The sequence below is a fragment of the Heptranchias perlo genome, chromosome 28, assembly GCF_035084215.1.
Source record: "Heptranchias perlo isolate sHepPer1 chromosome 28, sHepPer1.hap1, whole genome shotgun sequence".
Taxonomy (NCBI): domain Eukaryota; kingdom Metazoa; phylum Chordata; class Chondrichthyes; order Hexanchiformes; family Hexanchidae; genus Heptranchias; species Heptranchias perlo.
In genome coordinates, this window is record NC_090352.1 from 29370471 (window position 1) to 29391228 (window position 20758).

Consider the following 20758-nt stretch of genomic DNA (forward strand, 5'->3'; position numbering starts at 1 on the left):
AGAGAAACGAACAATATTTTTTCTCAGAGAAGTATTAGAAGAGAAAAACACGTAATTTAAGTAATGGCTTTTATGACATATTTAAAATTTGTCACTGACGATATTAAAAAAATTATGGATTTCAACAGGTGAGTAAGTTTTTGGGAGAATGGGAAGAGGAGTTTGCCTCCAATAGAAGGCAAAAAAGTTTCATTAAACTGAGCAGTTTGATGGAGGACTCCATCCCCTTCCCGTATCTTAGGCTGAACCAAACCATTTGCAATCTCGGTATCCTATTCGACCCCAAACAGAGCTTCCAACCCCGTATCGTCTCCATCGCAAAGACTGCCTATTTCCACCTCTGTAACATCGCCCGTCTCCAACCTATCATCCACCCTCTGTAAAGATCAGCTCATCAAAAGCTCTGCTGCCCACATAGTATCCTACACCAAATCTTACTGACCCTTCACCCCTGTCCTCGCTACAATGGCCTCCAGTCCCCAGTGCCTCAAATTTAAAATTCTTATCCTTGTGTTTAAATCTCTCCATAGCCTAGGCTCTCCCTATCTCTAACTTTCTCAAGCACTATCCCCCCTCCTGAACTCTCAGTTCCTGTGACTCTGGCCTCGTGCATCCCCCATCCATCCAACCCACCACTATCGACCATGCCTTCAGCTGCCGAGACCCCAAACTCTGGAATCCCTCCTAAACCTCTGCTCCTTTAACAAACTCCTTAAAATCCATCTCTTTGTCCAAGCTTTTGATCATTCCTCCTAATATCTCTTTCTTTGGTTTGGCCTCCACATACGTCTCTGTGAAGCTCCTTGGGACATTTTCTTCATTAAAGGCACATATAAATGTAAGTTGCTGTTATTGAGGAGGAAACTCATAACGAAGAAAGCATTCAACCAGACCTTAAAATGAGTTAATAAGGTACATGTGCAATCAATAACTTTGCTCTTTGTAAATTCAGACCAGACAGAATTACTAACAATTGTGTTTAAATTTGCTTTTGGTTTTCATGAATACACAAACCATTTTCTCGGAAACCCAAGATCCAAATTTTGTTTTCAGCAAAAACAGCTTTTTGCAATATCCAACTTTGAGGTTAAGCAACAATCACTTTAAGACAGGATACAGACTGTCTATACATACCTTGCACAGAAAGGTCAAAGGTCTCCAGCTCACTCTTGATCATCTCCTCACTGGACTTCACCTTGCCCTGGGAATTAGCCATAAGAAAATCAAATTTACTAATTTTGGGCTTTTCACTTTGGAATTCGCCAAATTCATCAAAGGCTTCAGTTTTTGTCTCTTCAGAAGAAATCCCATTTGTGACAGACGCTGTCGTCCTTTGCTCTGCATCATCCAGGCTTGACTCAGCCACATTAGGCTTAGTTATCTGTCCCTCCGTAGATGAAGTAATTGCAAAGTCTCCAAAATCATCATCACCTTCTCTTTTCTCTTTGGTCCTTTCTACAGTTTCTTTGAAATCTCCAAAAGCAACAAACTTGTGCTGCGAGCTTGTATCCTCAGCCGAGAATGTCGTTACCTTGGAGACAGTCGTCATGGTAATGTTCTCTGAGCTGCCGAAAGAGGTTTCTTTCTTCTGAAGCACTGAGGTGGAGGACAAGGATCTGCCCTCAGAGTTGAGGAAGAATGGTGGCTGCTTCTTAACCTGGGTACCAGAGTCTTCTTTTTCAGACCAATCGTAACTGGTTAAACTGCTCACTGCCGAGCCATTACTGAAGTTACCGAAGGGGTCAAACTTAAAGTCGTCCAGATCTGAAAGAAACAGTGAATTCTGATCATTGACCTTAAACTTTGAGTTTTAAAGTAAGGCTCTAATTTGGCAGAATGACATTTTAAAAAAAACTTAACGGTACAAAAAATAAACTACAAAGACTAAAATTGATCTGTGGCTGCACATACTTGCTGATCATTTGCATTTCAGCAGATTAATTCATTTGAGATAGCGCTCAGAGGCACTGGCAGGGTCTTCTAAGGTTTTCATAAGCACAGCTGACATCTGCTCTAAGAAATTAAAATAATATGTCAAAGCTGATTAGGATTTTTTTTGTTGTCGCTGAGGCACAGTTCCAAAATTTATTTTCCAGCTAAAGAAAATCCTTCAGCGTTAGACTGGTTTGTTCTATGCTGACAAATGTTATTTCTCTTTCAGCTTGAAGTGTAGGCCTGGGGTCACTTTATGTTAAAGGTAGTGGTGCTCCAAATTGATATTAAAACAGATTTGGCAGTCAGCTTCAGATCTGTAAAGCTGAAGAATGGTGCCGGTTGTAAACGGCATGTGTTATCTGACTTTCTCAACCCTTGCTCTCATGACAAGACAAACATGGCCTGTTAAGCCTTAGGAGTTTCTGCACATGCTTTAGATGCCGAGCCAAAGAAAGAGATTTTAGGAGGGATGACCAAAAGCTTGTTCAAAGAAGTGGGTTTTAAGGAGGGTCTTAAAAGGAGAAGAGGGAGGTGGAGGGATTTAGGGAGAGAGTTCCAACGCATGGTGTCCAGATGATTGAAGGTGTGGTTGCAAATGGTGGGGCAAAGGTGGGGGATACATAAGCGGACGGAGTCAGAGGAATGGAAAGTTCAGAGTACGGAGGTTGTAAGGTTGGAGAAAGTTACAGAGGTAGGGAGGGAGGGAAGAGGCTATGAAGGGATTTAAACACAAGAATGAGAATTTTAAATTGGAGGCTTTCGGTGACCGGGAGCCAAAGTAGATCAGGGAGGACAGGATTGTGAGTGAGTGGGATTTGATGTGGATAGGATACAGGCTATTTTGGATGGGCTGCAGTTTACAGGGGGTTGAGGAGGCAGGCCTGAGAGATCATTGGAATAGTCAAGTCTGGAGGTGACAAAGATATGGATGAGTGTTTCAGCAGCAGATGGTCTGAGGTAGGGGCAGATATGGGCAATGTCACGAAGGTGGAAGTAGGATATGGGGTGGAAATCTCAGTTCAGGATTGAACAAGATGCTGAGGTTGCAGACAGTCTGGCTCAGACTGGGACAGTAGCTGAGGAGGGGTTGGAATCAGCGGAAAGGGTATTGTGGTGGAGACCGAAGACGATGTCTTTGGTCTTTCCAATGTTTAGCTGGAGGAAATTGCAGGCTACCCAAGACTGGATGTCAGGCAGGCAGTCTGACAACACAGAGGCAGTGGTAGGTTCGAGAAACATGGTGGAGAGTAGAGCTGGATGTCGTCAGTGCACCTGTGAAAGCAGACGATGTTGCCATAGGGCAGTATGTAGATGGGAAAAAAGAGGGAGCCAAGAATAAATCCTTAGGGGACTCTTGAGATAGTGGCTCAGGGATGGGGAGAAAAGCCATTGCTGGAGATGCTCTAGCTATAATTGGATAGTTAAGAGTGGAACCAAACAAAGGTAGTCCCACAGAGCTGGACAATGGAAGAAAGGTGTTGAAGAGGATGGCATGGTTGACCATTTCAAAGTCTGCAGAGAGGTCAAGGAAGGCAAGCAGTGTGATTTTCTACACAAGATGTCCTTGTGGTTTCCTTGAGTGAGACCGTCCATTTGTGCTAAATTACAAATAGCTTGCCATCAAGGGCACGTGCCCAGTCAGAATGGAGTTAAGACAGTGAAAATTCTTTGCACTATCAGTTATTTAGAGTTGGATCCAAGTCTAGTTTCAGGGGCAGGACATACGTGCTGTGGACTAAATTGTACCAAATCTTCCAAGAGCTTTGTTGCCAGCCAATAGGAGGCATAAATCACAAGATCATTAGAAGACAAAAGTCAATTTGACTAATCCACACCAAAAATACCCCCATCATTATATCTAACTGTTAATTAAATGATTCCAGAGTTTGTGCCCTACATGGAAGCTCATTCCATGAACTTCCTGATGTTAAGCCTAAAATTGCCTTTCATTAGTTTGAACCTGTATCCCCTTGTCCTACCGTCACAGTTTATTTTGATGTGGAGATGCCGGTGATGGACTGGGGTTGACAACTGTAAACAATTTTACAACTTTACAACACCAAGTTATAGTCCAGCAATTTTATTTTAAATTCACAAGCTTTCGGAGGCTTCCTCCTTCCTCAGGTAAATGTTCAGGAGCTCCTCGAAGCCTACGCATTTATACATATAGAACAATACATGGTGTTTACAGAATGCCCCTGCAACTGCCCGTTGCCAAGGCAATCACCGTATTCAGACAGAGAGGTGTCACCTGCAGAACCCCCGAATACACATTCAACAAAAAAACAAACAGGAAAAAAAACAGAGAGAGGCAGAAACATCCGGAAGGCAGAGAAAGCCAGCAAATGACCCATTATATTAAAAACAGATAACATTTGTTCGCTGGTGGGGTAACGTGTAGCGTGACATGAACCCAACATCCCGGTTGAGGCCGTCCTCATGGGTGCGGAACTTGGCTATCAATTTCTGCTCGACGATTTTGTGTTGTCGTGTGTCTCGAAGGCCGCCTTGGAGTACGCTTACCCGAAGGTCGGTGGATGAATGTCCATGACTGCTGAAGTGTTCCCCGACTGGCGGCATCACTACCAGCAACGACCAAGCTTCCCCTGGTACCACGGTTGCAACCACAGGGAAGTCTATTGTCAATTTATCCGACCACACCCTTCAACCAGACGAAATCGAAGTTCTCAGCCGAGGGCTCAATTTCTGCCCCACTACCAAAATGGACCCCACTAGTCTCGCGGCGGACACAGAGGAATTCATCAGGAGAATGAGGCTCCGGGAATTCTACCACAAACCCCAAGATTTCAGCAGCGAACCCAATGAGACAATCGACGATCCGGAACAGCAGACAGAGGGATCCGCGGTACAGCAACCGAAGAGGAAAGAGTCAAACTGGACTCCTCCGGAGGGTCGCTGCCCTCAGCTGGACATGTATGCTCAAGCTGTCAGGAAATGCGTCAATGCCAGATTCATCAGCCGCACTCAGAAGACAGTCCAGAATGTCACCCGAGCACAACGCAACGCCATCAACGCTCTCAAGACCAACCGCAACATCGTCATCAAACCAGCGGACAAAGGAGGAGCCATAGTCATACAGAACAGAACAGACTATTGCAAAGAAGCATACCGACAACTGGACAACCAGGAACACTACAGACGGTTACCCGCAGATCCGACCAAAGAACACACCCACCAGCTCAACAAACTGATCAAGACCTTCGATCCAGACCTTCAAAGCATCCTACGCACTCTCATCCCACGTAATCCCCGCGTGGGAGACTTCTACTGCCTCCCAAAGATACACAAAGCCAACACACCCGGACGTCCCATCGTATCAGGCAACGGAACCCTGTGTGAGAACCTCTCTGGATACATCGAGGGCATCCTGAAACCCATCGTACAGGGAACCCCCAGCTTCTGTCGCGACACTACAGACTTCCTACAAAAACTCAGTACCCACGGACCAGTTGAACCAGGAACACTTCTCACCACGATGGACGTCTCGGCACTATACACCAGTATCCCCAACGATGACGGCATCGCTGCGACAGCATCAATACTCAACACCAACAACAGCCAATCTCCGGAAGCCATCCTACAACTCATCCGCTTCATCCTGGATCACAATGTCTTCACCTTCGATAACCAGTTCTTTACCCAAACACACGGAACAGCCATGGGGACCAAATTCGCACCCCGATACGCCAACATTTTCATGCACAAGTTCGAGCAGGACTTCTTCACTGCACAAGACCTCCAACCAACACTATACACCAGATACATCGACGACATTTTCTTTCTATGGACCCACGGCAAGGAATCACTAAAGAGACTACACGATAACATCAACAAGTTCCATCCCACCATCAAGCTCACCATGGACTACTCCTCAGAATCAGTTTCTTTCTTGGACACACGAATCTCCATCAAAGACGGGCACCTCAGCACCTCACTCTACCGCAAGCCCACGGACAACCTCACGATGCTCCACTTTTCCAGCTTCCACCCTAACCACGTCAAAGAGGCCATCCCCTATGGACAGGCCCTGCGAATACACAGGGTCTGCTCAGACGAGGAGGAACGCGATGGACACCTACAGACGCTGAAAGACGCCCTAGTAAGAACGGGATATGACGCTCGACTCATCGATCGACAGTTCCGACGGGCCACAGCAAAAAATCGCATAGACCTCCTCAGGAGACTAACACGGGACGCAACCAACAGAGTACCCTTTGTCGTCCAGTACTTCCCCGGAGCGGAGAAACTACGCCATGTTCTCCGCAGCCTTCAACATGTCATCAATGAGGACAAACACCTCGCTATGGCCATCCCCACACCTCCACTACTCGCCTTTAAACAGCCACCCAACCTCAAACAGACCATCGTTCGCAGCAAATTACCTAGCTTTCAAGAGAACAGCGTCCACGACACCACACAACCCTGCCACGGTAACCTCTGCAAGACATGCCAGATCATCGACACAGATACCACCATCACACGAGAGGACACCACCCACCAGGTGCATGGTTCATACTCCTGTGACTCGGCCAACATTGTCTACCTCATTCGTTGCAGGAAAGGATGCCCCAGAGCATGGTACATTGGCGAGACCATGCAGACGCTGCGACAACGGATGAACGGACACCGCGCAACAATCGCCAAACAGGAGGGTTCCCTCCCAGTCGGGGAGCACTTCAGCAGTCATGGACATTCATCCACCGACCTTCGGGTAAGCGTACTCCAAGGCGGCCTTCGAGACACACGACAACGCAAAATCGTCGAGCAGAAATTGATAGCCAAGTTCCGCACCCATGAGGACGGCCTCAACCGGGATCTTGGGTTCATGTCACGCTACACGTTACCCCACCAGCGAACAAATGTTATCTGTTTTTAATATAATGGGTCATTTGCTGGCTTTCTCTGCCTTCCGGATGTTTCTGCCTCTCTCTGTTTTTTTTCCTGTTTGTTTTTTTGTTGAATGTGTATTCGGGGGTTCTGCAGGTGACACCTCTCTGTCTGAACACGGTGATTGCCTTGGCAACGGGCAGTTGCAGGGGCATTCTGTAAACACCATGTATTGTTCTATATGTATAAATGCGTAGGCTTCGAGGAGCTCCTGAACATTTACCTGAGGAAGGAGGAAGCCTCCGAAAGCTTGTGAATTTAAAATAAAATTGCTGGACTATAACTTGGTGTTGTAAAGTTTATTTTGAAGTAGTGTTCTGAATTTATGTTTTATATACTGCTCACTGTTATATCCTTCCCGTCTTAATTGCCTCTATTTAAAGGCTAAAAAGGCCACTTGACTCCAGTCTTTCCTAACAGCCCTCTGATGCTTGTGATCAGTTTTGTAGCTTTTCTCTACATCGCCTCCAGGACTTAAATCCATCTCTTTTTCCAGAACTGGACAAGATACTCAAGGTGTAGTCTGATCAGAGCACTATACAGCTGAACCATGATTTACGCCAACCTTTAATCCCCTAATTTAGATTCTGTGTAACAACCTCATTAAAATGGATAGTTTCAGTAATGTGCAATGGGTTCTTTCGTAATTCAGCTGCACAAAGGAGCTTAAGTAGTATGCGCTCTTGAGTGCTACCTTTGGTATGGAATCACTCCAAATTGTGCACACATTCTCATCCAATATAAATATAGGTTAATCTTGCATTGCAGTTACACTATAATTGTGACATCTGTGCAGAGTGGTTTTGCTTCGCATCAATATAGAAAGTTATGGTGTAAGCAGAGTTAGGGCCTGCCCTGTCTCCAAGTGTGACTCCCTCCTCCACCAAGTCTCACAGGCCCTGACTCCAGATTTATACTACAACTTTAGCAGTGATGCAAAACGAAACCACTCTACACTGATGCTACTGTTACAGTGTGAAGGCAGCATTATTCTGCCCATATTAACAGCACCTCAACTCCAACCATAAAGGTAACCGTCTCTTTCCCTGCACTATTCTGGACCCTTTGGAGGTATAACATGAGAGTTACACTAATTTCTTTTTTTGGCAGAATATGACCCAATATCAGTAGAGGTCAAAGACAGTAATCATAACACATAGCCTGTTTCATCAGTCTTCGTTTTTTTAAAAAAGTACACAGACGTCAAATAAATCATGCATTGTAAACAAACACATAACCCAACAACTGTAAATGATGCAGACACATAGCACTTACCTAGACAATATATTTTTTGGCCTTTGCCAATTTCAAATCAATCAAGACAGACCAAAATAACTTTAATGCAAAGTATGAAATAGCAGTAGACAGAACAGTGAATTTTGGAATACTAAGTAATATTAATGCCATTTATACATTTATTGTGAGAGTGCTGGTAATTATTTCTATTACCTGGAACTCAAGACATTAATAAAGCTTAATTGTGCATTCAAGTAAATGGTACCTTAACATGTTTCACCTTTCATATACTTGAATCTCCAATTGCTCCCTGCCTATTAACAGTTTGAGCACTAAGACATTTTAGCACCAAACCCCAAAAACTACCTAAAGTACTATTATATCATTTTTTAAATGAGCAAATATAGGACATGGGGCTTAAAGTGAAAATGAAAGTAAACCAACCAAACACATTATAGAATGTCCAAATGCAGATGTTTAAGGGAACATGACTACAAATTCCACAGTTAAATCCAACATTGAAGCTTTATCTAAACCCTCTGGCCCTGCCAGTCTGATTTCTCAGTTCTACATTTTGGCATTGGAGAGATTGACTTAATAATTTTTATTAAAAAAATATTATAGATATGAAAACGTATTCAGCTTTGTCAAGTTGAGAAGGAATTCGGCATTCTAAATTGTTAAATTTCTGACAATCATAGGTCAGTTCTGCTGCATTTAATCAGGCAGCAAAAATGGACACAATCAGAATTTTAAAAAGAGCATAATTAGCTGGATATCACTGCATGCTGGAGCTCCCGCGTTCTGTGTCATAGAGTGGCAAGCACCCATGATATTCCACACAGCTAATTCCTGATCTTGGCCGGGCTGAGGACAAAGGCAAGGATCAGCAGCTCATCACGGGAAGGAACAGTCATCCTGGGCCACTCTTCCCAGCCTCCAAGCAGTCAGTTAGGGTATAATTAGGACAGGTCTACGAACAGATCATCCGGCCAATTTTGTTGCATGGAAATGTTTTTGCAGTGCAGGGAAACGATTTAAAAAATTCAAGAAATATTCAGTCTTGCTTCTACATGATATCCTGACTCTCAGACGGAAGGAAATAATTAGAATCTTTTTTTAAAAAAAGACTAATGTTTAATTTCCTACATTGTCAGATATAGCTATCGGTTGTCTTTGATGGTGCTGACATTTGCCTGAAAACCATCACAACATGCTGCCAAAGGGCGGCCTGATGACAAGATCTGGAATGAAATCTGCAGCAAATGCAGACGATTGCCAACAGTGATGGTCACAATAAATTACTAACATCTGCGCTGAAACCAAAACTACCACTCTGTGGGTAAACAGAGAGCATTATTAACAAGATAAAAATTAGATTGTGTTGAATACTGTAATCACAGATGATTACACTTTTATACATTTCAACAGTAGAATGCCATTGTCAACTTCGGAAGCAGGAGTTCCTCTTAAGAAGATTAGTTATCATCACAGTTTCACCTGTCATTAGAAATAAATATTCAAGTACCATCAAGCTGTAATAAAGCACTTCAAGGATAGACCTTAGTCATAACTGGATACAGCTTATGCTGATTAATGCAAATCCGTTCTTGGACCAAACAGATCTTTAATCAGACTTGACTTGATTAATTTTATCAGTTACAAGGAATTTTATTTGTTTTTCTCTGACCATTGCCTGTCTGGACAAATTTCACAAGTAATCATAACTAAATGGCTCGATGTACTTTTGAATAAACTGTTCCATCAAAAATGTAGCTTGTTACAGATGTTAAAATAGATGCATTTGCCTATGGAAGATCAAATCTTGGTACACTGACTGACTTCTTCCCAACCTAATCAGTTACCAACAATTTTCCGAGACCAAAAGCTCTGAATAAAATTGGTGCATTGTTTTGATATTTATAGATACAAGTAGCTTAGATTTTCTGGATTATAAGGATGGATAACCTGGACCGGATACAGCCCAACACAGACAAGAAGATTGCTGGACACCTGATCAGCAGTCCCAGAAGTTGAAATTATAACACTCGCTGATATTCAAACTCAAGTTTTCCTCATTGGTCAGGATTTGACAACGCTCTGTTGAGAACCATATTGATCAATTCAGAACAGCAAAGCATTAATGAGGATTTGAAAGATGTATGGGGGTGGGGGGCAAGGGGAGAGAAAAAAAGAGAGGGAAATATCAATGGGGTGATGCACCCTCCACAGGAACAGGTCTCAATGCAACTGCACTAATGGTGGCCAGCCAGATCTCAATGTAACTGCACTAATGGTGGCCAGGAATAACCTCTGCCCCTTCCCAAACTGCTCACCCTTCAGGGTGAAGGAGAAAGTCCAACAACTGATGGCAATAATGGGCACCTAAAAAGGTGGTGAGAAGAGGCACAAAATAAACAAGCATATCATTCTTTTCCTTCCTGCTCAGGTTTATGGTCGCTGAGAAGTACAAGTCAGATGCTAATTGCCAAGGATACTCGTAACATGATCTCAAAGTCCTTTGCTAGTTAGCACTTTCTGTAATGCTATGAAAGTCACCTTCACAACCCAAAAACTGGCTAAACTTCCTATTAGAAATAGGAAGATTAGTTTACAGGCAGTGCAGATAGAATTCCTTTTTAGGAAACAAGGAGCCTACTTGAATGTAACTCATCCAGCAAGCAAACCCAATCCATGAAGTTAGTTACAGGTACTTTAGCATGACATGACATGACATGACAAAAGCAAAACAGTAGCTATGTTTTTTCTTGGACACAATGCTTTTTTGGCCAATGCATTGGGATAATGTACTGAAAATACATTTTACCTGGTTATGTCCAACTGTGCACAGTTAAGGCCAAAAAACATAAGCCATTTAAGGATAGCAGAAAAAAGGACAACAACCAGAACTGCCCTCAAAAATTGATTATTTAAAAAAAAATTTAATAACTTACAGGAATATTCTACACATTCGCACCCGGGCCAGGTACTTGTTATTATGATAAGGAAGAGGATCTGTTCCCAGGCCTTCACCAATATTGCTCTGAATTGGATGCCGCAACATGCCCAAAGTGACTTGAGGACAACTTTCCTTCAGATTTTCCCCCTTTCTGTGAGCAGATGGCTATTAGCAGCACCTCCTTTCACCTATAGTGCTGAGATCAAGACCTCAATGGCAATGGAATCAAGACTGCAAGGTAACAGGCCACCTTCAAAGAATTTATTAACTAAGGAAGGCTGCTGAGAATATTGTAAGATGTCAAGGTTATCTTTATGTTACTCAGTTTTAAAAAAAACATGGAGATGTAGACAACTGCATTCAATTTTTCCAAACTGACAGATAATTGGAGGGGTGGGGGCAAAAGTTAAGCTTTAGAAAAAAAAAATGATTATCTTAAAACAAAATGTGCATTTAACACCGCCAAGACAAAACAATGTAGATTAAAGTTTCGTTTCAATTCTAATAGTTACCCGCCTGCAAAACTGCTATGAATAAAGTTCATGCTTGTGCTTTACTGGACACAGTTGAGCTGGTAGAATTGTTAATCCAGTCAGATTGCTTTTACAAATTTACATGATTTAGCTAACTGATCAAAACTGAATGGAAAAGCTAATGTCACCAATGGAAATTGTGTGTCCAACTTAAAGATGGAGAGAGAAAAAAGAATTGTATTTATGCAGTACCTTATCGTGTCTCCCAGAAAGCCCTGAATACTTTGCAGTAAATGTAATCCCAGTTCTGCATAATAGTTCATAGGTTATGAAGATGATGTTTTATTCTAATTACTATTTTCTTCCTTGAAATTTTGTTTTATGAGAATGTTGAAAGCATAATCATACTAAAGTGATATCACACTATCACAGCATCTCCAGATGCAATTTTTAACCTCTTTATCCAATTCATTTTTAATTACATGTATTAATATATGAAATGTCTTGTGTAGAGTACACACTTCTTGTAAGTGCCACATATACTTCCTGTAACACTTTCCCCATCACACTTTGTTGATAACATTTTCATTGTTATGACACAGCATATCTGTTAACTCACTGTAAGCAATGCCATAGAAGATTTGTTAGTAACATAAATATTTGATCGATCTGCCTATCTGTCATATTGTTTGACTGTAATGTTGTGGTGAGCTTTTAATATAGTTATTTCGTCTATGCTAACCATGTGGCGCAATGGATCAGCCAGATCACTGGAAAAATATTTTCAGCTGGTTTTTGGCTGTTATGATAGTTTGCATTCTCCCCTCAATCCAAGGCATTTTAAGCACTCTGCTTGAGCTCTGTTCCCTTCCAGGCATACCCAGAGGACTCCGGCTCTGCCTCCCCTCCCTCCTACTGTGGTCCACACTGAGTACTCCAATTCTGCCGCCTCTATTGCAGTAGTTTTATGGGTGTACAGCTCCAGATAGTTCTAAGGCCCATTCCTACTGCTCTGTCCAACTCAATCACCAAATTCTGCCACTCTCCCTGTAGCCCAAACTGCAGCTGCAGTCCTTGGCTTTGTGCTGCCTCATGACTTCCTCCCTCCCTACCAATCCCAACCTTATGACCAACAGCTCCAGTCCTTCCCAACCAGAACTTGACACTCTCTCCCAACACAGCCCTCGTCCTAGCCCTTCAGTCTCTCCCATGGTGCAGTGGCCCCATGTTTTCTCATTGGGCAGAGCTGTGGCTCCTCAACCACTGCGACAACAGAATGGCTTTATGACTATCGGTAGGCAGATTTTTCAGGCTGCTCTCCTCCCTTCTGGCCCAGCCCCTACTCCCAGTTCAAGCCCCAGGTTCTCTCTCACCTGCTTTACATCAGTTCCCGGATGCTTTGGTCACCTGCCTCTCTCCACGCGGACCCTAGTACCCACCTCCAACACTTTATCAGCCTTCTTATCGTATGCCCTTGCCTTTACAACATAACTTTTAAAATTCCAAGATACTTCACATAAGAGGTTGTAGAATACTTAGGAGAAATAACCAAAAGGCATGGTCGAAAAGATAGGTTTTGAGGAGACAAATAGCAAGGTGGAGAGGTTTAGAGAGGGAGATCCAAAGTAAAAAAAACCAAATGGAGTAAATCAGTAGAGCAACATGTATTGAGAGGCATACCATGCGAGAGATATTTGGAGACAGATGAGACAGAGGGAAGGAGACTCTTTAATGGAGGGAGACAGAAATAGGAACAAAAGGAGTTACAGTCAAGCACAAGAGAAAGAAAGATGATGATGGCAAAGTGGATGAGAATCTGAGAGAAAGAGAGAAAAGAAAAAGAAAGGAAGATAAATGGAAAGACAGACAAAAAGAGAAAGCATTAGAGAGTGGAACACAAGCAGAGACAATTGCAGCGACAGAAAGAGAATTTCTGTCTGCGAGCATCGTCGTGGGAGATCAACAAGTTTAACCAAAAAAAAAATTTAAGCTTCCAAAATATGATTATCCTACCAGTGGAACTGGTACAGCTACAGAGAAAAAAAAACATTTGTGGGATATAAATCTCATTGGAACTAGCTGTAATGGCACAGCTACAGAGAACAAAACATTTGTGGGATATAAATCTCATCTCAGGAGTCTTCCTTATGTCAAAGATGTAAATAGCATGCAAGATATTTCTCATTTGAGAGAAGTTACATCATTAAATCATTTAACCTTCAATGGCCAAACAAAAACAATTTTCTGTGGTCTTGATCTGAAATTTATCATTTTTTTTAAATGGGTGTTACAGTTGGGAATAGTTTACAGAAATAACCAAAGGCATCAGTGCATTACAATACCATTAATACAAGCACATCCATTCTGTTAGTTAAAAATCTTTTTATACACTTGCAGGAGTTCGATAAATAGGACACTCACCACTTGCTGTGGGCATTTTTAGTTTAGGGCAAGTCAACATGACATTACACCATCAAATATTCCAAGATCAATGTTTATTAGCAAGATGCCACTTCAGAAAAAGTCAGAAAATACTATATGCAGTAGTTATACATTACAGAGTGTTACAGCTATTTAAAATACAGATTAGGCTTGACATGCAACAACTCAGCAAACAGAGCAAAATACAGAAAGAAAAGCTTAAGAAAGCAGATTCAGGTAGAAGGTCTTTTAAAGCATTAAGCATTTTTATACACTTCATTACAAAAAGCAATAAATTTGTTAGAATGCAGTTGAATCCTGATAAAGGCATAACCGGTATTGATTACCAGAGATTTCAGCCAAATATTCTTACACTGGATCAGAAATTCTACATACAGGGAGTAAATTGGGATATTATGCTTGCATCAGGTATGCTTTTATTTGGACTCAACTGTCTAGGATTAAGTCATCAGAAGAGCTGATTTGAAACAAAGAAAGTTTTACAGAATTTTTGGTTAGATACAGAAAGGGTTAGACATGAAACCAAAGATGAATCAAAATGAATTTCAACCCTGCTTTCAGCACAGATACGTTAATTATACACTTGTTAAGAATAGAATGGTTCAGAATATTTTGCACCTTCATTAGCTAGTAGAGATTTTTTTTTAACAAAAGCCCCACTGATAAGATGGATTTTTAATTGGAGTAAAAACAAATTACTGTTCAGAATTCGACTGACGATTGTCTCGGGATATTATTTTAGTACCAACATGGTTAAAATCTTTGCTATTCATATTGGTGTTAAACAATTTCTAATGTAAAACACAGGGCAGAATACAGTAAATCCTTGCGATAATATCAGCTCAAGTTTGCTACAACATGCTACAAGTAATTGTTATTTACAAGCTGAAGGTGAGATCGGGCTGAATTGCACAACACAGCAACAGGAGCAGGAGGCCTAGATTCAGATTAAAACCAATTCATTTCAGACTTGCACCGTGGTACATATCGAAGACATTTGTGTGAGATCACAAGACTATGCACTGCAAATCAAATAGTTACAGTACATTCAACACCTCAAAGTTAGAGAAGCCTCTAAGTGAGGATCAAACGTAAAATAATGCAAAGGAAGCCATTACTAAACGCAAGTGTCGCACTCCACTTTACCTTTGATCCCACGAGTTAGCCTTCAGTTTGGCTTCTCCACACATAAAATGTAGTTTAGCCTGCTTACACACCATAACAATTTTTTGTAAGTTTTTCATCCATTCTAATGCGAGCCCTTAACACATTAGATGTCAATTTTTACTGTAATTCCAAACCCTGTGACTGTTGGCAATTCTTCTTCTCCTGCACTTGCTGCTGTGTCATTGAGCGTGTTATCTCATCCCATTTTGAAATAATTTAGGGATTCTGCTTGGTTGACCTCAATCTGATCCACCAGGAAAGGAACTTTAAATTATTTTTACATGGTGGGCCTTTTTAGTTTACACATTATTCACACTTAGTCAATCGTTAACATCTTTAAAAAGTTACAAATAATCAATCAGCATAATTGTGCAACTCAACTTCACACTAATAATCAGTCGAGGCGGTGTTTAAACTTAAGTACAACAGTAGGGGGCACTGAGTATTATGGGACATACTTTTTCACAACATTTTCTTAATGGACTGAAGTAAATATGCTGCTTTATTATATCAAGTAGTGCGTGTTCTTTTTTTATTCTTAAGACATATAAACACTGGATTATAAACTGTCCCTTTCTTCACAGGAATGTTTTGATTCTTAAGGCTCATGATTGCTTTGCGCTATGTCAAGAAACAGACTCAGTTATTCAAAAGAGCATAAAACAACACTGGTTAGGTTGCTATGCTATACCACAGCTATTAGATCATTCTGGTACAGGGACTTTTTTTTAAAAAAGCAGCACTTTAACAAAACTGCTATCCCTGGGTTTAATGGCACTGTGATTATAGACCATTCACTGCTCCAATTTAAATTTTGTTTAAATAAAAAGCCCTTAGTATAGTCTGGTAGTTTCACAATTCTCAAGTGGCAGAGAAAGGGAAGAGTAGAAATACAATTACATTTAAACCCGTAACTATACAGTTTCCTATTTCTCTTCCATTATTAATACAATGATCTGAAAAAGACTCTTTGCTTGGAGTTATTTTACCAGGCCTCAGTATAGCCGATGGCTAATGCACCAACAGCCATCGGTTCCTTGATTCAGTTGACGACACTTCCTAGGTGACCTAGCACCAGCATTTCCTTTAACTGGGCTTTTAAAATGTTACTTGTTAGAACCAAGCAATCGTCATGTATATAATATTTTATAATGTATGTTAAATCATTTCTTATGGTTCTGTTCATGGTACGATAGAAGACATGCTGTTTTACAAGGACAGGACCATTACACCATGCAACACACAATACTATTCTACTGCTAAAGTGCAGCTGTGTGTAACTTAAAGCGTTCCTTTTCGGCCACAAGGGGTAACTCCTGAACCTTTCTGGGTCAATTAGAGACATATCCACAAGTCAATTAGCGGTCAGACCAGCTTTTTTGTTAATTAATTTTTTAATATAAAAATGTTATACAAAGTCAATTTGAAGATGTTTTCTGTTGGTGGGAATTGTCCCTACTTTAGAAATGACTGATTTTCTTTTGTTTGTATTTTTTTTGACGTACGATGCAGAACTTTGCACTTGTGTCAGTGTGACGCCTAAAGTGTGATTGGTGCATCTCCGAACTTCAATATATCTTTAATTTGAAACAACAAGCTAAAGATCATTGATTTCAGATTTTGACCATTTCTGGGCAGCATAGCACACATTCTAAACCTAAACTGATCAGTCCCCAAATTGATCTGTTCTGCTGGTTAGCCACCAGAAATTTGGTCAAAAATCTAATCTTTGAGGGATAAACACACACTATCGATTGGCTGCTACTGGCTCCATTTTGAAAAATAAAGACTAGAGCTCTGCACCTTTAAGTTACAGCTTCTTCATCAGCAGGGAAATTCACAATACAGGTTTTAAGTGTTTTTGTTCTGTATCAAGGACAACAATGTTGCAAGGATTTGAAGAAACAAATAGCCATTAAACCAAGGAAGATGCAATATACTCAACTCCTGAAAATTCAAGTCATTTTTGCCACTAAAAAAATTGAATTATTCAATAATTTGAATAGCAATATAAATAACAAGACTGAAGGGGAAATTTAGTGCTAAAAAATTTAGTTATTAGATAATTTAATTTAAGCAACTTTAAATTGAGTAGATCGTATAGCCATAATGTAAATCTAGAACAGGTGATGCTATTTCTATGTTACTCTTCAATTATATTTACAAGTTAATTCCTATTATGTCACGCTTGCAGCTACATTCAAGGTTTTAAACTGAGAAGAATTATACAAGCTTGTAATCCTGTCAGACATGACCCCACTGAGCAATACTCGAGGGCCTAAGACTTGAAAATATGCAAGTCACATGGATGCACGCCAGCAGTTACTTGGTTCAGGCTAAATAATACTGCTTTTAATCTACAGTTTCCCCCCTTTAATTTCCTCTGAAGGACTTATCCTCCATCAGCCGGGATAACCAGATCGGGGTCTACACTGGCTTCTCCACTAATAAATACCCACCTTTCTGTAAGTTCAGGCATCAAAAATGGTCATTCAGCATGGAGCAAAATTATCAGCATCTTTTTCCCTTCATTCCCCACACCCAACAAAATGGTTCAATTTCTTCAGAATCACTCATTAAGTGACCTAATATGAAAAGGACAAATTCATTGAATGCAAGGCTAGCTGGAAAATCATACTTAAACATTTATCACTCTTCAATAAGGGAACCTGATTCCGAGTATTCTTTTACAACTTATTTTCTTCATTACCATTCATTCTGGCAATGGCACTGCTAAAATGGTTCTCCATCAGTGGTCACTGAAGAGGCACCTGTGCCTGAGGATGTTACGGTTAGTGTCACTTATTCAGATACTGGGTATCCAAATTTATGTGTAAATTAACACTGCCCCAATAGACTGAGTTCATTACATTGAAACTGGATTATTAGAGATGTCAGTAATTGTAACACAGTAAACAAAATAGAACTGCTGCCTCCAGGGGGTCAGAGACCCAACTGAAGAGGTGGCTGACGGAGAGCTCTGGAGACACCACTGCCCCAAGAGCACTATAAAAATTACCATTGAAGATGCAGAGTGACATCTTTTTGACTGCCTGTGGGCTGAGCAGCTATCTGCCAACAATGTGATTTCTTTGCTCAATGGCCTAAGTGAAAATTCCCCAGCCACTGGAGAAGGGTCAGTGGCCTGTATGAACATTGACTAGCCATCAGGGAAGGCATGATAACTGGAAACAATTTAAAAAGTACACATATCAATTGAGTACAAGTGCAGTTATTTTGGCCTCTATGGAAAGCGGCGCAATATAGATGGGTCAGTTAGCACAGCAACCAGATCCTTGGTCAACAGTGAAAGACTACTTCTTAAAATTGTTATGCAATATAAATACATTGGTAACAGACCAGCGATAGGAAGAGGATGTCCGGAGACATTCACCAACTGACAAGGTCCAAGGAATCACGCCCATTATCTGCCCATTGACTATGAATGAGCTATAAAATCTAGCCCACTATTGCTTATTCCCAGGCAGGGAAGGAAAGAGATGCTAAACACCTACAAAATACAAGCATTTGTATTGGTGTATAACTTCTCCCATCATCCAATAGGGTCCCCAGTGACTTTTGCACTGTAAATAATGAGCAATGATATAAAAAGTTTTCAGATACATTTCTACAAAAACATGGCCACAGCAAACTGTTTGATTCTCATCAGCTGACTGACAAAATCAATTATAGAAATAACATAAAAAGCAAAACAAAGTACTGGCACAAATGAATACACCACAGGCTATTTAAATGTACACTCCAGGTCAATAATAAGATTCCAACCCTAACCATTTTCTCATCTCTCATTAACAACAACACAACCTTTGCATTTCTCGAATGAGCATTTCTGTTATCAATACTGCTGGCTAGTGTCCCATTCTCCATCAAATTTACTATTCATTCCCTATGTTTTTCAAGCATTCTGGCACTTCCACGTGCCATTCTACATCATAACATCAAGATGTTGTCTCACCATTTCGTTCTCTTTCAGCGCTGTGCTGGATTGAATTCAATGTGTTTGCTGTGTTGTACAAAGAGTAGACATCTAGGGGTTCAGACAATAACGTAAGTTACGAGTACAAGGTTAGGTTAAATTACAGCTGTACAACACAAGGTGGTTTGAAGTGAAATGAATCCTGTGGTATAACAGCACTCCAGTTCAGCACCGAAATACTCAACTTACACCCATACTTCAAACTTGCCACCACTCAAGGCCTAGACACCTCTCAGGTTTTGATCACCGATGTGGCCAGCTGCATCATTTTTGTCTACTGCCTACCCCTCAACTATCTCCCAACACCACCTCCAACTAATTCACCTTTGGTCCACCAGCTGCCTCTTCTCTGTCAACAGTTCTTTGATACCTTGTCCCTTTCAGATTCCATCATAGCTCCTCATTCTGCCATTTCCTGATACAAGCACCACTTCTACAATCTCAAATCTGAGGACAGTAGGCTTAAAGGCACCTATAACATCCCACCACAGTCAACATTCACCCCCTCCCCCAATTACAGAAGCCTGCTGAATACACAATGTACTATAGAAAATGTGTCAAGAACAGAAAACATCCCAGGGTTTATGCGACATAGATAAATCACTTGAGCTTCACGTTAGTCATATTGAGGTCATATGAGTCCCTTGATGCACCGTTGGACACTCTAGTCTGTACCACAAAGTTTTGGTGAGTGTTCTGCAGTAGGGAGCAAGGTTTGCAAATAACACAACTGTTAGGATAATACACATTAATGTGACATTGGTTTAGAAGGCATGCATCAGCACATAACTGGTACTATTGTAATACATCAAGTTTTTTGTGGCAACAAAATACAGACAAATACAGAAAGTAGAATATATCTGGCAGCTATCAATTACTTGATTAGAAATTTAAAAAAAGTACTCTACCATTTTGGGAGATTTGTCCTGTTAAAGAAAGGGGATTAAAAATAATGTAATAGGTAACTGATTTGGATCAAACTGTAGAATAAAAATCTTTAACAACTCTTTTTCTTATAAAATTCTACTTGTTCAAGAGGAACAGAATGTACTTGAAAGGCAATGCATTATCATGTGGAAACAAATGGGCATGTGTGGCCTACAAAGAACCAAGATAACAGAGGACATTACAAGGTGTACATTTGAAGATATAAACAATGAGCTTTGCTCTGTTCAAGATAAGCGGGAGTCCCTACCCTTGATGCTCAACTACAAAACAAGGGAGAGCAGAAACACAGAAACACGCACGCACACATATACGCTATTCACAATTAATAATTTGTTTAGATCCACAGTTCAGCACGTGTAATTTGGGCAAACTACAGTTGTCAACAACTACAGTTGCGGAACAGTTTAATTTTTATTCAAGAAACTTAGGTGAGGCACGAAAGACCACAGTACAGGACATCACTAAGATTGAAAAGAGGAGAGAAGATTAAAGAAATTAATTTTTCCACAGATCCTACAAAACATAGTTTTCCACTACGCTAACAGAATTCCCCAGGCTAACCAACAAAAATGAAGTAATCTGGATTTAGCAATTTGACAATTTCAGGTTACAGATTTCAGGTCTGCCCTAAGTAAAAATCCAACTGGTTCACTAATATCCTTTAGGGAAGAAAACCTGTCCCCCTGATCTGGT

The 20758-nt window shown here is 40.9% G+C and overlaps 1 protein-coding gene across 4 annotated transcripts in view; it reads right to left on the reverse strand.

Annotated features, from left to right (window-relative positions):
• The window catches only part of synrg (synergin, gamma), a 101684-nt gene that overhangs the window by 38242 nt on the left and 42684 nt on the right, over positions 1-20758 (reverse strand). For all 4 annotated transcript variants that reach the window (XM_068008296.1, XM_068008295.1, XM_068008294.1 and 1 more), the window contains one exon: positions 1135-1764. In XM_068008296.1, coding sequence (XP_067864397.1) covers positions 1135-1764 — 630 coding nt within the window. The remainder of the gene's footprint in view (positions 1-1134; positions 1765-20758) is intronic.